Raw genomic sequence first — 16890 nt, 5'->3', positions numbered from 1 at the left:
TGACTGACTGTAAATACTGGGTTAACTGTAAATGTTCAAAGTTACTGTTCAAATTTTAAAATTAAGTTCAAGTTCACCCTCCATCATTATCAGCTCATTACTTTGACTGGCACGAAATCCGAATGCGACGGTTCTTCACACCAGCCCACCGTTGAACTGCAGCTGGATAATCGTAACTGTCCACTGAAGGACCGTCAGTGGCAATCCTCACTAAACTGTCAAGTGATGCTTCATTCAGGCGATTGCGTGGCAATGTTTTAATTAACTTTAACTGGGAAAATGTTCTTTCGCTATCAGCAGTGTGACAGGGGAGAACGCGATAAATTTTGGCAAGTTGTGTTACTCTTGGAAATGCAAAAGTGAGTGATGGCGTTATGCACAGATGGTTGACGATGTAGTCGGATGTCACGTCTGGCTGTTTTAAAATGGTATCTCTGGCGTAGACCCGGAACCCGTCCCACTCGTTGACGACGTCTGCTACATCTTCTTTTGGAAGAAAGTGTTGTGACAGTGTTCTCACATCGTCGCTGACATCGGAACTAAGATTATGAACATCGAAGATGCTAAACTTGCCTAGAATGCCTGTATCTTCATCTGGGAACCGAAGACTCAGAACAACACTGACAAAAGTGTTCTTCAACCGGGTGACTGATTGTTCAATACTGAGCCATCTCGTTGACGACGGTTCGATTGGTCGTAGTTGTTTTTCTTGTAGTAGATTTGACTGGATCGTGAGAAGGCCCGCCATACGTACTGCGCTGTTATTGAAAAAGTCATACAGCTGCCTGAGGATTGATGTGAACTTCTTCACGTAAGGGACTGCATTCGCTGCCTGTACAGCTGCCAACTGGAGACGGTGTGCATGGCAGTGGATACCAATAGCTGTCTCGGCGATGTTCTGTAATCTCTTCACGACCCCAGAATGTTTACCAGTCATAACACTGGCGCCATCTGTCCCAATTCCAACCAAACTATCGAGGTCGAGTTCCTTCTCACGCAGATAAGACGACACGTGATTGGTAATACACTCGGCGTTCAGGGTCACGGCCAGGTCACCACGTGGTTTCAGTGGTTCGATCATCTTTAGAAATCTAACTGTCAGATGCCCGTTTTCGTCCAAATATCTACAGTTCAAAGTCAATTGTTCACTGGTACTGACATCTGTTGTTTCGTCAAGCATAATGGAATAAAATTCTGATTTCTTCAACTCAGCGATCGTCTTCTCTTCTAGAATTGATGACAGTATATACAGCATTTCTTGGATAGATCGTTCACCCGTGTATGTTACGTTCTTACAAACATTCAGCTGTTGCTTGATTGATAAACCGAGTTGAGTCAGGAGATCGAGGGTTGGTTCAAAATTCGTTGTGTGTGGTATTCGACGTTTTGCTAGGAAGTATAGAACGGTGAAGGCTGATGTGATTGCGTCATTAGCTATTTCTGGATTGATAACTTCGCCGATGTTTTGACTTGACAGTGACTGAAGTTCGAATTTGATGGTATCTTTATGAGCTGCGGTTTGTTCGTGATCTTTGATGCTACTCAATCTAATTCTCTTGCATGGGATATCGTTCCAGGTACCACGATCATATGGGCGCATGTTGTATTTCTGACATAAACGACAGAACATGCCCTCACCATTGCGAAAGTATAACCATTCGCGTCCTCTCATCCATTCATTTCGGAATGACGTGGACTGTTTGGGAGTGTACTGTATACCCCTGTCAGTGACTTCGCTGTCTAGCTTGGCCTTCTTGACTTCACTTCTCGGCAGTTCTGTTGGAGCTTGGTTTTCTTCATCGTTATTCTTCCGTTTACGGTTGACGGGAGTCATGTACTTGAAAAGCGACATGGTGGTGTTCTCTCTCGATGTGTATCAGGTAACAGTCGAGTTAGAAGTGGTACTGGACGAGATTTTTGTGTTCATTTTATGCACATGGCCACTGCAGAAATTATTTCAGTGATAATGTTTCAAATTAAAGGTATTATTCAACTTCACAAAATGATCGACTCGGCAACACTGTGTTTTCTTTAATGTTATTTTATTCTTAATATCACGTATTTCACACCATCACGGTGCTTGCATTGTCGGTTCATGTTCAACGTACACACAATAGAAAGACAGTGATAGTATTTGTATGGGCGGCACTTTTAAATGATGTTTGACAGTGAAACACCGCAACTCTTTTGTGGCGGCTTTTACCGACCGACTTTAGCGGTCTTTGTATCAGATCTGAACGACAAAGCATCGTGTTAGTTGCTTTTGTTTTCGCAATGCAAAGAGTCCGTCTAAGTGTTAATGAATTATTGTCCACCATTGATAAGTCCCCCACCCATACAAATTCAGATGGGTGGCAAGTTTTAACAATGGAACAATAGAACTGGACGCAAGCTTTTTGTGGTGGCTTTTTCCTTCGAGAGGTGGACGGGAGCGTCCACTGTTATCCACCGTGTGGAGAACCCTGTTTACGTACTTTCTGCCTTAGCATAAAACATCTAAATGTAATCGACCCCCCCCCCCCTCAATTCACTATCTCCAAATATGCATGTATGGTCATTGAAATGGGAACGAATTAATTTCAGTGTAAGTATGAAGACTACTTCTATAACTAGCCTCAATAACAGCCTAGATGGTTGACTCGGCTAGCCCTAAACCAACAAGCTCGGTTTTATGAATTTTGGCATTTTGAACGATCCTCTTATTACCTGTAACAGGTACATGTACCACCTTTTGATGTTCAGGCTTCTTTGTATTGGGGTCACATATTTATATACTAATACCAACTAGGTAATATCCATGTAATTTGACAAGATAGACATAAAATATACATCATGTGACTTCTTCAACCAATCAGCTTCTACACATGAGTTCACAGGTGGTGTGGAGAGAATGCTTGCTCTCGATCAAACACCAACCTTACTATAGAGGTTATTCTGTAACAAGCCTGCTGTATGTATTGCTTGAATCTTGAGAGTTTTTTCTCAATATAGGAAATTCTACCAACTCAGTTCAGGTTTTTTTCACAATTATCATTGACAGCATTTTACAAAGCCTCAAAAATATGAACCACATTTGTATTTATATTTAATTGTTTTGAAAGTATGTAATAAAATGTTTCTTCACCTTGTCAATACTCTATGTGTTTGAGTTTGTTTTTTGACCATATATTGTGTGAAGATGGTGCTGTATAGTTGTATTAATGAATGACATGACATGACATGACAGTAAGTAAGTAAGTAATAACACATTACAAGAGAACAGTAATCTTTATTACATCAATGAATATATCAAAATATAAATATATCAAAAATATTATTTTTTGTCATTATGTAAAGATATGGCAAGTGATAGCTTGGTATGGTTCCTCACACTTACAAGCAAATCACATTGTGTAAAGTCTAATGTAAATAGGCAGACACTGTGTCTGAGATGATCCTGACAACACTAGAGAGGTAAACAAGATATACGCTTGTAATAAAGTTGGGGGTTAAAGGTATAGATGATTCCTAGCAACACCAGCAAGGCTAACAAACATTTGTCACAAAGTTAGGGAGTTTGGATGAAGGTCCAAGACTGGGTTGAACCCCTAGCATACAACAAAAATGCCAATTTAATCATCACATTGGTTCACTCTACTACACTAGTTCTGCAGAAATTACTGTTGAATTAGTCTTGAATATAAAACATGAGCAACACCTGATATGAGTGTCTGTTTTGCAAACTCTAATATCAATTGTACTAGGGGGTATCGACTGAATGTTTGTTGAGTATATGCTGGTCGAGACTCCTTAGGAGAGTCGAGACCACAATCTTGGTCGTCATCCTTGCAAGATTGGATTTCTTGTAACCCCAAAGCTTTCTGACTTTCATTGCGTTTAATACCGATCCACGTTGTGAATAGCAACTTCATAGATCGAGGGAAGAGTGTATCTATGAGTTGTTCAGCTGGGGGTAGATTATCTATACAGCTGATATTCTTTGCCTTGAATGCCTCCACACTCTTACTAACAGTGTTGTTCATTTGATTGAATTCCTGTCCGAGCCATCTGCTGGCAATGTCTAGAGACAAGTCATTTAAAAAATCACTTGTATTATTATCGCCATGGACACCAGATAATCCTTGTTTGTAGTCATTTAACAGTTTCCAGGGAAAGTGGTCAAGATGACAATACTCGATTGTCTCTAGATTCAGAAGTTTGGATTCGGTTCTGAGAATCGCTATTACTATGTTAAGAACCTCTACACAACTGCAGTTAGGATGGTCAACCAGAAAACCAGAAATGAGCAATGACATGCTTTCCATTAGTCTTTCTACAGGACTGGTGATTGACACCTGACATCTCTCTTGTTCATTCCTTGCAGTGGTTGATGTGCCAGCAGGAGATGAGTGTGAAATCTCCATCACATGTTTTGATGTTGTTGGAGTTGGAGTTGACACAACACCATTTCCTTGATTGTCTCCTTTGCTGTGTTCTTGATTTTGTAAATGCTCAATTTCATCTGTATTCTTTGTGACATTAATGCTCACATTTCCAATTTCTTGGTCCTCTGTGGTATTTTCCAGATTAACGGAATATGAAACTTTTAAAGTTGGATCATTGTATCTGTCTTTCCATAGTTCCTGCAGAGTAGAAAATCATAAATTCATACACCAAGTGTTGTCGACTAGATCAGTGTATTTTATCTCTCTCTCTCTCTCTCTCTCTCTCTCTCTCTCTCTCTCTCTCTCTCTCTCTCTCTCTCTCTCTCTCTCTCTCTCTCTCTCTCTCTCTCTCTCTCTCTCTCTCTCTCTCTCTCTGCATGCATGTGTGTGTGTGTGTGTGTGTGTGTGTGTGTGTGTGTGTGTGTGTGTGTGTGTGTGTGTGTGTGTGCATGCATGCGTATTAATATAAGAACATTTTCTGGTGATACAGATGTCCTATTTCATAAAATTGTGATAAAGTAAAATATTCTCAGCCTAAGATAACTACCATTTCAGTAATAATTTTAACCCTACACAACATTTGTACAATAACAACGATTTTACACATTTTGCAATGTATTGATTTGCAAACACATACTTTGTCAATGTTGTTTCACATATTGAATTTTCAAGTAGGAAGCCATGATAAAATTTTTATATACATTAAAAATCCAAACTAAATCCCAATCCTCATCCATATGGCCATTTTAAAATTAATGATAGATTATGGTTTCGGATGTGATTTACTCTGAGCAATATTACCTTCCTGAAATGTAAGCTTGGTTGCTAGACCCTTCTTCGCAAAGCGTGCATGGACTCTGGGTTGGTTATCAGAGCTAATGGAACTGGCTGCTAGTACATCAGTGGCTAGAAATAATGGAATAGCCAGATCCTAAAAGAATAAAATACATGTAGATTAGTAAGTCTTTATGAGGATTATTTTTTTTTTTACAAAAGTGAGAGTAGACTGAAATCACTGTGGCTTCACTCTGAGCTGAATGTACATGTAGCTATAGACGTTGGGTTGTAACATTTCTTGAGGCCTTCCTAGTGCAGTGGCAGAACCTATGACTCCACCATACTCCTTCACTATTTCCAATTATTTTTTTGGGAAAAGACTGAAGTGAAGTCACAGGTTCGATCAGTACATGCAGGTAGTCCTCAATAAACAAAGTTACCCAGACAGAAATATGACAACCCAAAGTCTACAGGGCGAAAGTTTTTATCCTGTTAAACAGTGTTATCTTTTTCTATTATTATTGTTGGTTTTGGGGTGGGTTTGTTTTTTTGTTGTTGCAGTTTTTGATTTCTACAATTTATTCCCTATGCATCTTGTTTGACTATATATGCCATTACGCATTATTAGGTATGCAAATTATGTGATGCCAGCTGTTTCAGTGTTTGTGTTCATTATTTTCGTACTGTGTCGTAGTCTGGATGTCAACTGAGTGAAGCCTATAGGTATATACTAGTACATCGTAACTGACTGAACTAGACTAACACTGTACAGCTTCACAACGACTAAGGGGAAAGGAAAAGATAAACTTACATTGTGTTTGATACAGTGCACGAACGCTGTTGATGGAGGAAGGAAGTAAACGTATCTTAGCCTTCTACAACCAACTGTAAGAGTGGGCAGTTGCAGAAATACCGACGCTTCGACCTTTCCATCCATTGCAGCTGTGAATTAATACATGGTACTCTTTTACGTTACGTCGTAAAACACTTAAAATGACCATTCTTTTCATTACTAGACTTCCTTGTCTAATATATGTTAGAAAACACAGGATCAATTCACTTAAATTTCATTCGAACGGGTATAGCGTATTCTTGATCGCGTTATAGGTACAAAATAGATGTGGACGTGTAGAGTGAACATTACGACAGCCGTAAAGGAGTAATTCACTCGTTGCGTGCACTCAAAATGGCTGGAAATTCGACCGAAGACTTGTTCGGAAACAATGCTTTGTTTCAACAATTTGAAAATGGATCACGATCCAGTAGCGAGGAATCGGATGAAGAAGATAGTCAAACCAAGGATAAAGTGGAAGAATATGAGGAAGAAATTTCTAATCTACGAAGAGAAAATATCCTTTGAACGTCATGAGCAGGTTGTTCAGAATTTGTAAATTGTAATTAGTAGTGTACATTGTACTCTCCGTCAATGATTACAGTGAGGGTGACGATCAACAGTTTCCTCACTCACTCTAGACCATGGTGGGTTGTAACATGTATCTATTAGCCAATAGATCCAATGTCATATTGAAATATATTGTGTGACACATACATGTACTGTTTTACTGTAGAATAGTGAGTGGACTGCCTGTGTTTAACATCCGTCATTACATTGTACAAATCTTATGTGAATTCATTGCAATGTACAAATGTATTAGTGAGACTCACTGATACATCCATGATTGTACACGGTGTGTTTATATTGGTGGTGAGACGCACATCGCAGACAAGGTATAACCGACGTCAGTTATACTTCCATGTTAAACCTAACCACAGGGGACAGCAATCATGTGATTGCTTGATTGATTGATTGATTGAATGATTGAGATTAAATCAAAATAAATAAATAAACTCTTGTCTTTTCTCACTTTTGTATTGACTGAATAAAGACGCCTGGTGGACTTTACTCCTTAATTATTGACCTTCTCTAAATCATGTCAACATCTCTACTGTGGTATCAGTTATACTGCATATTGGCAGGACATCTTAGATTCTAGGGGATTATTGCACTAATCAACACCCAACCTCATATTACTATAATTTCTTTGCTTTGATCACAATCAATCAATCAATCAATCAATCAATCAATCAATCACATGATTGCTGTCCCCTGTGACCTAACACCCTCACTTCAATGCTATAATTCATTTACTATTCATTGCACAGTGTGTCAGTCTACTATTTTATATTCTTGTCAGTAATAATAATAATACATAATAATCTTTATTCAGTGTTTTATTTAAGGGCAGTAAGTAGGTAAAATCTACCGGGGTTCCCACATCATTTTACCGGGGTTCCCCACCTAAACTATGATACATTGCATGGGAAGCACTACCAGTTTTACCTCTTCCCCCCTTTCTGTTACCGGGGTTCCCAAACCTTAGCAAAAACACTGTTATTTATACTGGATAGTTCTTCAAGCATACATGTATATAAACACTTGTCTCCCAAGAAGTCCAGTGAAGCCATCCCTCATACTGTAAACATTGTACATGTATATCGAAGGACAAAATGACTCCAACAATTGGCAAATACAGTATCGATCATGTAGTATTAAACATTGTGACTGTTTTGAATTTGAATAAGTAGAAATCAGTATTGAGAAAAAAGTGATAAATAACATATGTGTAAACTTGGGTGCAATATTATAATTTGCTTGTGGTTGGTTATCGTTTTGTTTGTTTGTTTGTTGGGGGGGGGGGGGGCCTACATTACCTATGAATTGGGTAGTCTACATGTACATGTAATTCTAGTAGTCTAGTGTAATCAAATTTCAAGACCACAGGCAGATCTAGACTACATGTATGAATTGATAGACACACAACACGCATATTTAAATAAGATATATATGACAAAGTATGTATATTGTATATTCTCCAAGGCAAAATTAGAATTTGTTGTAACTTGTTTATAGATTTCCATATTTCTTGCGCAGTAGTCTATTTGCCCTTGACTTTTATCACATCAACAATTGAAACAGAAACTTAGATTGCTGATCAAGAGCAGGTAGGTACAACATGAAGATTTTACTGTAAGATTGAGTAATAGAAAGTATTGTGCAAAATAACATGCATACATGTAAGTTTCAGAATTTGGTCATGACATTGACAATGTTTTTTGCACCTTCCACAATAACAATTAGCTGTACTTGCTTAAACTTATTACAAACATAATGTAAATCAACAGAGCAATAATGTATGTCAATTGTTATTACATAATTTGTATGTCTCTGCCATGCATACATATACAGACTTCATTTCAGTGCAGAACACTGTTCTCCCATTGAAACATGTTGATGTAGGATGACATGAGAGTATGTTTTGTGTACACGAAGGACAATGTATGATGTTGAGTGGCACGATAAATACATTCATGGCTGCTAGCTGTGTATGGAGTTACTTCACACAGTCTGAAAAGATGAATTCAAACCTAGAATTCCATTATTTATATATGTCATATAATGACAAAGGAAGGGACATTCCAACCATCGATACTTATCACGCTTTTCTCTTTTCATATAGTAATGCTGTGATTGACAATGCAGGACGTGATGGACCTATTGCTCAAGTCGTCTACATGAATAACGACTTAATCAAGTAAGCCAAAGAATGAATGTTCTATAGTTTTGATTTTCATTTGCACAACACACAACAATGTGAGAGGGTTATACCACAGAAGATAATACAGCATTCTACCCACACTTTATTCTGAAAGTGTACATACAAAGTATGAAATAGAATATGATGTTGATTTGTCTGCTTTGTATGTTTCTTGTCTTGTAGGATTCATCAACAAGATATAGAAGAGTTTATGATTGGTCTGGCATACAGGGGTCAACAATTGTCAAGAGATGGAACAAATACAGATAAAATGCAACCTTATCCACAGGTAAGAAATCTACAAGTTGTTTGTTTTCTGGTGATGACAGTCCTGATGTAATAAATCTGTCTGCTCGCTGTCAGTGTCATACCACATGCCCAGGAAATATTAAAACCAGTGACTTCTTCCGAAACTTCCATTTCTGAACGGGGATGGAGTTGTAACTTTAAATTGGAACGCCACTCCTGAAAATAAAAACATTTTCATAAACTTTAGTCATTTCATGATTTATGTTGCGTACCCCTATACACAATTGTCGCAACACTGATTTGAAACTTGTTCCCCGTTCATTGATCAGTGGAAATCCTTACTATGGACATGCATTGTTTCGTGGTAGTCAGCAGATATGTTTATGCAGTAGCTAAATACATTTTTTCGCATTTTGTACTGAAATTTACAGAAGAGTTAGTATAAAACTTTCCACTCACAGTATTTGCATGAAGTGCAGTAAGTGTGCATTTGTAGGTATGATCATAGACACTGTCTATGGTATAATCTACATGTAACCAAAAAATGTTCATCAGCTTGGTAGATCAAATGATTTACAAAGGTTAAAACACACAAGTAGTTCAAAGTTTTTAGCTTTGAGTTTTCGATCTGTCTTGGTCGACAATCCTCATCAGAATGACAAATTCCATAGTTACAGCTGACCACTAGGTGGCAGTATAATGTTGTTATTGACAATCCTCATCAGAATGACAAATTCCATAGTTACAGCTGACCACTACATGTACTCATGTTCCCACTAATTTTACTGAGGTTACATTTAAAGATATTGAGTGTAACCAATAAATGTATCAGATTTTTTCATCATTGTTTTCTGTTATTGGAATTGTTAAAGTCTTAACACCACAGTTTGCCAGATAAAAAAAAAAACAGAAGCAGGATTGCTGGGAACAAGACTTATTTTAAAATTAATTGACATTTACTTACAGAATTCAGCCATTGTACTAGAAAAGGACCAAAAGACTACAGATTCATCCGTGGTGAAATCACGACAGGCATTCACAGCTATTGGTAATGTGCAGTACTACAGTGATTTCTGTATTGATCAGCTGGGTAAACCTCTGATAGACTGGAATCCACAACTTACTCTCTGCTGGGACATACCCACGTATCCTATATCATTATGCTAATCTATCGCAGTTTGCTGTGTGGTGTAAGTGCCCAATAAGTTACTGTGTCCACTTACACTACACATTTTACAGGAAAGTGGAATGAGCTGAAGTTTATACTCTTTTTATTCTAAAAACTATCCTAGTATATTAGTAATATAATACTCATGCTTCAGTAAATATAATACCATAATAATAGGCAGCAATATTTACCCCCCCCCCCCCAAAAAAAAAGGAAAAAAAATAGAAAAAGAAAAAAAAAAGTATGTATTAATTCAACTTATACTCATCGAACTTTGAAAGAGCTTTATATCAATATCAAAGTCTGGAGGATAGCGATGTAACTCGTTAAAGTCCTGTAATATTCCTGCAGCCAATTCAGTGAATAATAAATAGTGTACTTAAAAGCTTAGTCAAACTATTCTAGTGTTAATGTATGTGTCAGATAGAATTTTGATTGCTTATTTTAAAATGAGCACCAAAAATATATTGATTTATATGTATACTCAGCTAATGAAGCAACTGTACACTATGTACATTCCAGGAGGAATGGCAAAACTATGGGATAGAAATCAAATATTGTATTGTACAGAATATTGTTTTCCTGAATCGTGTACAGTTATACACAAGTATTCATGGATGCACTGCCTGTGGAGGATGATGGCTCTAAACCTAAAAGGAAACCGTAAGTGTATTCAAGTTGTTGGAGAATATTTTGTGCATAGTTCCAAGAATCAATGTGACAGTAGAATATAAACATTGTAGTTACTTTGGAATGGTAAATTAGAAATGAATGCAAAGTTTTGTTCCATCTAGTATAGACCTTGATCACACACTGATTTGATTATACAACATTAAAGTCTCGGAACATTGACCAAGGATGCAACTACCTTGCAATGTTGCATTTGGAGTCATGATGGGCAATTGGTTAGAGTGGCCAGCTTTGCATCTGTAGGCAAGATTTGAACCACGATTATGCCTCAGTCAGCCCAGCTGTATAATTGGGGACCTGGTAGGATAAAGGTTGCAGTGTGAATGATTTAATACTATGCGCTTATAGAAGCTGCAATGGATTGTATGCTCCCCAGGGAGTTGAAGAAGTAAAGGGCCGCTGTGCCACTGTACTTGTCGATCCATGCCAGGGGTTATGATTGTAAAGCACTTTGAGCACAGAGTGTGAAAGCACTATATAATATAAAACCAACATAATTAAACATTATTTGTGGATAGTCAGTTTCTTAAACATTCGCGCTGACTAATTAAATCATTGTGTGACCAAGGTCTGTAGTAGATGGATTGAAACATCATATGCATTTCCAATGTCATGGCTTTGCTAGAATTTTCACTAAAATCCAGATTCGAAATTGAATCACCATAAAATTTACTCAATTGGACATTGTCTTATGAGGCATTCTTTAAAAATCTAATTCCATAGTTCATTTATGTAGATGTCCTACTAACAAACATGGATGAAAACTTAACCTTCTGCCAACATTTTTGTCAGAGGTAATTACAGATACATACTATGATATAGGTGACAGATGTACTTGTAGTGAGTTGTTAAGCCTATGATGACTTGTTGTCACTAATTCTAATACTCTGATCAATATTATAACTTTCAGCAAAATCAAGGCTACGTGCTTCAATTGTGGTAGTGAGGACCATTCGCTACGAGAATGTACCCAGGTAAGATCCTGACAAATCTTTTATTTTAAACAATGAAAGATTGTTAATTTGTGTCCTTTCTTGCATTTGGTACTACATGTAGGCTCTTGAAAATCACAGGACAGACCAACTTCACAAAAATTCTTATATAAAGTTATAAATAATTTTGCTACTGTAAATTTCGAAAAATATTTATCACGTACTATTAGCGGAAGTGTACTTTATCCTAGCCAGTGCCAAAGAAATTGCTATGAATAATCATTTATTCCTTAGACAGTCTCAAAGATGAATCTTCTACCAATTTACAATCGGAAAAGAAAAGACTACACAGTTCAAATCTGGCCTCACTAGGATTGATATCACTGATCTCATAATCAATAAGTTTTCTAAAATCCTGCTGAAACCATTCTGACTTCTAACACTTTTGGAAGGGTGTAAACAATACTGTAAAGGAATTAGTAAAGGAATAACTTAATTCATTTGAACATTTCCACTATCTTACATATCTGCAATTTTTTTTCATCACTTTCAGCCACGTGATATGGCCAAAATTAATCAAAACAGACAAATGTTTATGACACAGTTTGGAAACTCACCTCGATCTAGTAGATATCATAAAGATGGGGAAGAACTTGTCAAGAAATTTCCAAATGTAAAACCAGGTGTCATCAGGTAAGATATAAGAGAATATCATCCTATAGAATTTGAACATAATGGTACATTTAACCATCTCAGTAAAACAGACTGGTAGGCAATATAAACTTCCAGGTACACATGTACCTGTGATTCCTTTATTTAGGTAACCTGCATTCTGAATTATGGGTCAATCTGTTGACAAAGTACTCAGTTGATAATTTCAGGTAACACTTTTGTGTTTAGAACAAAAGTTTACTTCCATATATTAATACAATTAACTAACTGTAGTTTTCCTGAAGTATCAGAACTCTGGTAACACTTAGAAATGGGATAAATCTGGTAAATATTACAAAGGTACATCCACTGAGTGAGTGTGTGGTTGTTGGTTTTTTAAAAAGATTTTAGAACAGCAATAACAGATAGGTATTTCTGCACTATGAACTACAGTCACTGAAGTCCTGTCAATTGCCACTTAATTTACATATCATCTTTGTTCTACATATCATGTATATCCTTAAAGTTCGGTACAAGAATGGTGTAATCTTCAGGCTTGTTCACAACTGATTTAGGTGAGTGGTTTGTCACAGGACTAATGGAGAACTGTGAGAGTAAACAGCACAGTGTCATCCTCACCGTTGTTATGTCACCATTCTTTTTACAGTGACTCACTCAGAGAAGCTTTGGGTATAGGAAACCAAAACTTACCACCGTATATCTATCAAATGAGGATCCATGGATACCCTCCTGGTTACCTCAAAGAAGCAGAAGAAGTGTCATCAGGATTAACCATGTATAACCAGCATGGCAAAGGTCAGAGTTTAACTATGTAACAATATAACCAGCATGGCAGAGGTCAGAGTTTAACTATGTAACAGTATAACAAGCATGGTAAAGGTCAGAGTTTAAACTCTGTAACAGTATAGCCAACATGGTAAAGGTCAGGGTTTAACTATGTAACAGTATAACGAGCATGGTAAAGGTCAGAATTTAAACACATGTATGTAACAGTATAGCCAACATGGTAAAGGTCAGAGTTTAAACTATGTAACAGTATAGCAAGCATGGTAAAGGTCAGAGTTTAACTGTGTAACAGAATAACCAGCATGGTAAAGGTCAAGTTTAAACTATGTAACTATAGCCAACATGGTAAAGGTCAGAGTTTAACTATGTAACAGTATAACCAACAATGTCAACTTTCACTGAATAACCAACATCGGTAATATCAGAGTTTCAGTGAATAACCAACATTGCAAGGTCAGAGTTTAATCATATACAACCAACATGGCAAGGTCACAGTTAAGAAGTGAAAGAGTCATACTTTGTTTCATAGATGACAGAGAAAATCTTTGCCATATTTCTGTAAGTTTAAATAACCAGCTTTATTTTGGAATGGTATCGCTATCATTTTCTACAGCTACAACTCACAGTGGTGACGAATTGGAGACAGGAGAAATACAAGAGGAGAAACGACCCGTGTATGATCCAGAGAAAATAATAGACTTCCCAGGTTTTAATGTTCCATTGCCTGAAGGAGGGATAGATGTAAGGAAAACTTTACTTTTAAATATTATATATATTGTATATATGAAAGGAAATGAATTACCATGGAGGTATTTTTGACTTTTCCATATCACAAGATGGGATATGAAAAATGATGTTATATTCACATTAATGTCATCGAAAATAAATTTTCTGATTGCACGAGTCACTGCAGTTGTGATAAAAGCAAAACAAATGAAACAGTAGTCAGTCTTCATCAGTGACAACAATGGGATATCTTCAGAACAGGTAAGCTTTTACTAAATTACCCATACTCAAACAATGTTCATGTACAATGGTATGTTGACTCAGTTTACAAATTCGTAATGTTCCATAGGACCAAAGTTATGGGCACGATTGACCAGCCAGTGTTATTTGCACAACCATTTTCCAAACTTTGAGATAACTGCATTGGCTTTTTATGTAAAGCAGTGATTAGCAGAGATTTTCAAATCTATCTGTTAATTTTTTTTCAGGAATCAGCTCGTTTCAACATGCCACCGATGCAACCACATCAAAGTAAAGAAGTGCTGCAGCTCTATTTCAGTCCGTCTAGTTTTGATGCAAGAAAGAGAGAACGAACAGAGGAAAGCACTCCAAGACCAAAGAAGAGACAAAAAATGGAACCACGAGTGGAACATGATATGGAATTGGATTCAGACAGTGCCAACAGTATGTACACATAATTATCTGTATTTTCCCCATGTAGCACAACTGAACTGGAGTGGACTTATAATTAAAACATATCATATCATTGATTTGGTCTTGCATTTTGGGTCTTGTCGTCTGACTTGGTTTTGTGATTTGGTTCTTCTTTGTCGGAAATCTTTTCAGTTGATTCTTTGACTGATCTAGTCTAGTTCCTGATGATCGTATCCCCATTTTACACTGTTATCATTGTTATCTTCATTCATTACGTCTAGTCAATCTTGTTACTCTAAGCATTAAATGTGGTTAAGCCCCATGCTGGGTGAAGCGTAATCCATCACAAATTGACAGGCTGTCATCATAAAGCATTGTCAAGTCGGATAGTGGGAAATCAAAGGTCAAATATTGTTGACCTTTCTAGGACTGATATGATATGCAAATGTCCAACCAAACTCCACCTCCATCTTTTGAAACTAAAATCACGTGGGGATGCGACAACATCATAACGTTTATATGAATGCTGTTGGGGAGCACAGAATTCTGTGCAAGAGTAACGAGATTGACTAGATGTAATGAATGAAGATAATGTAATGTAAAATCGGAATACAGTCATCAGGAACTAGATTATGACTGATCAGGCTTACTCGAACTGTAACCGCTTGCGTTGGAATTGACCCTTGATCTCATGAATTCAGTTGGATCTTCCCTAGGGTCTACCTTTGTCAAATCATATTGTCCTCCTTCTGCCATCTCGAAGTGTTTACAAGGGACAATGAACACAATAAGATACTAGCCATGAAGTTTGTACAATTCAAACTTGTAGGATTAATTCACACAGTCCTAACTTAGCGAACTCCTTAATCAACAACGTGGTAAACTAAAATCTCGTGAGACTTCACACATGTATGAGAGTGAGAGTGTAAATCGAACAACACTAGAGGACATACTAAGAGTGCAATTAATCAAAATGGAACGTTCATACAACATCAAACAATTGTAAAACCCAAAAGTCAATTAGTGTAATTTAAGATAATTTTGATTGAAAAAAAACAGTGTACCATTACATGTACATGTGCTCAGGGACTTCACACTTTGATGAACACATATTTGTTCATTTTATCCAACCCAGGTGATGGTTCTACTGGTGTACTTTTTAAGCCACCTCTACCTTCAGAAGCTCCAAGGAACACTCCTCCACCACTGCCATCGGAAACACCACCGGGCAGGACTCCAAAAAGAGGAGCAGCAGACAGTGACACAGAGAAGACATATGTCATCAGTAGTGCAACGAACAGTGGCCAGAATTCTAGGTGCACCACCCCTGAACTGGAAGAACTTGAAGCAAAGCAACGCCTTTTACTGCAAGCCTTAGAAGATGAAGATGATGGGCCAACTGATAAAGATACAGACAAAGACGATGGACCAACTGATAAAGATGAAGATATAGAAGATACACAGAGTTTGGGAAATGAATCTGGGATGTCATTAATTATTGGAGGCGAGGAATTTCATGTGACCGATAGTGTCAATGAGGAACAAGCTAGTTTGTTGGAAAATACTGAAAATCTGAAAGGAGAAATCCCTGCGAAAGACAGTCCAGTGAATTCTGAAGGACCAGCAAGGGATAGGACTTCCACATCAGAAAGTAATGTGACATCAGAATTGAGTACAGAAAAACAGACATGCAAACTGATTTCAAATGGAAAGTCAACAAGTGCGACCATCATGGATAAACAATGTGTTGACAGCCCAAGTGGATCATCAGAAATGGACTTAAATGGAACACAGGACATCTCACAACCGGGAACACCGTCTAGTCTCACTGATTCAGCTTCCAAACAAGGAGTAGTCCATAAAAGCCTGAAAGGTATTCCAGATGCCAAAAATTTTGCATCTGGGATCTCCCCATACAGACCACATGAAAATGAAAAACAAGTATCTGGAGTGTACAAGAAACTGAGACAAATCATCAAAAAAATACCAAAAGAATGAATTTTACTGTTTTTTATGTAGTTAACATTGAATCAGGGCCACAACCCGTACATTTGTATTCTTAAATGTTGCATGTCAGTGTAATATCTTAGTTCACTCAGCCATAGCCTTCAATTCTTATCTTCAAAGCTTCTTTCATTTTTGTGGTATTTTCCACCTACGAATGTGGTTAGTAGTCTTAAATGTACAATTTTTATGAAAGTATTTTCTCATCTAGT

At 37.2% G+C, this 16890-nt stretch overlaps 3 protein-coding genes across 3 annotated transcripts; 1 reads left to right on the top strand and 2 right to left on the bottom strand.

The window, feature by feature from the left end:
• Positions 1-97: 97 nt before the first annotated feature.
• On the bottom strand, positions 98-1852 carry LOC144449709 (zinc finger protein 862-like). Its single transcript, XM_078140287.1, has one exon. It carries the CDS (start codon positions 1850-1852, stop codon positions 98-100), a length of 1755 nt encoding a protein of 584 aa, XP_077996413.1.
• Positions 1853-3341: 1489 nt separating this feature from the next.
• LOC144449587 (uncharacterized) lies at positions 3342-5300 on the bottom strand. The gene is made up of 2 exons (XM_078140148.1): positions 5226-5300; positions 3342-4622 (listed from the first exon to the last, which is right to left on the bottom strand). Exon 2 carries the CDS (start codon positions 4401-4403, stop codon positions 3657-3659), a length of 747 nt encoding a protein of 248 aa, XP_077996274.1. The 5' UTR covers positions 4404-4622; positions 5226-5300; the 3' UTR covers positions 3342-3656.
• A 1087-nt stretch (positions 5301-6387) lies between these two features.
• On the top strand, positions 6388-16743 carry LOC144449518 (zinc finger CCHC domain-containing protein 8-like). The gene is made up of 12 exons (XM_078140063.1): positions 6388-6550; positions 8162-8204; positions 8720-8794; positions 8981-9086; positions 10013-10191; positions 10812-10877; positions 11815-11878; positions 12390-12529; positions 13155-13303; positions 13908-14035; positions 14509-14704; positions 15810-16743. Exons 1-12 carry the CDS (start codon positions 6388-6390, stop codon positions 16670-16672), a joined length of 2172 nt encoding a protein of 723 aa, XP_077996189.1. The 3' UTR covers positions 16673-16743.
• The last annotated feature ends 147 nt before the right edge of the window (positions 16744-16890 follow it).

This window comes from Glandiceps talaboti, chromosome 18 (genome assembly GCF_964340395.1).
Source record: "Glandiceps talaboti chromosome 18, keGlaTala1.1, whole genome shotgun sequence".
NCBI classification, from domain to species: Eukaryota; Metazoa; Hemichordata; class Enteropneusta; family Spengelidae; genus Glandiceps; species Glandiceps talaboti.
The sequence above is the reverse complement of the archived record's forward strand: the minus strand, read 5'-3'. Positions and strand labels throughout refer to the sequence as shown.

Excerpts from the sequence above, each read along its gene's own strand:
- LOC144449709 (XM_078140287.1), bottom strand. The coding sequence starts at position 1,852 with ATGTCGCTTTTCAAGTACATGACTCCCGTCAACCGTAAACGGAAGAAT.
- LOC144449587 (XM_078140148.1), bottom strand. The coding sequence starts at position 4,403 with ATGGAGATTTCACACTCATCTCCTGCTGGCACATCAACCACTGCAAGG.
- LOC144449518 (XM_078140063.1), top strand. The coding sequence starts at position 6,388 with ATGGCTGGAAATTCGACCGAAGACTTGTTCGGAAACAATGCTTTGTTT. Across the intron at positions 10,192-10,811 it reads CTCTGCTGGGACATACCCAC|TTATACACAAGTATTCATGG; the intron begins GTATCCTATATC and ends AATCGTGTACAG. Across the intron at positions 13,304-13,907 it reads GTATAACCAGCATGGCAAAG|CTACAACTCACAGTGGTGAC; the intron begins GTCAGAGTTTAA and ends CATTTTCTACAG.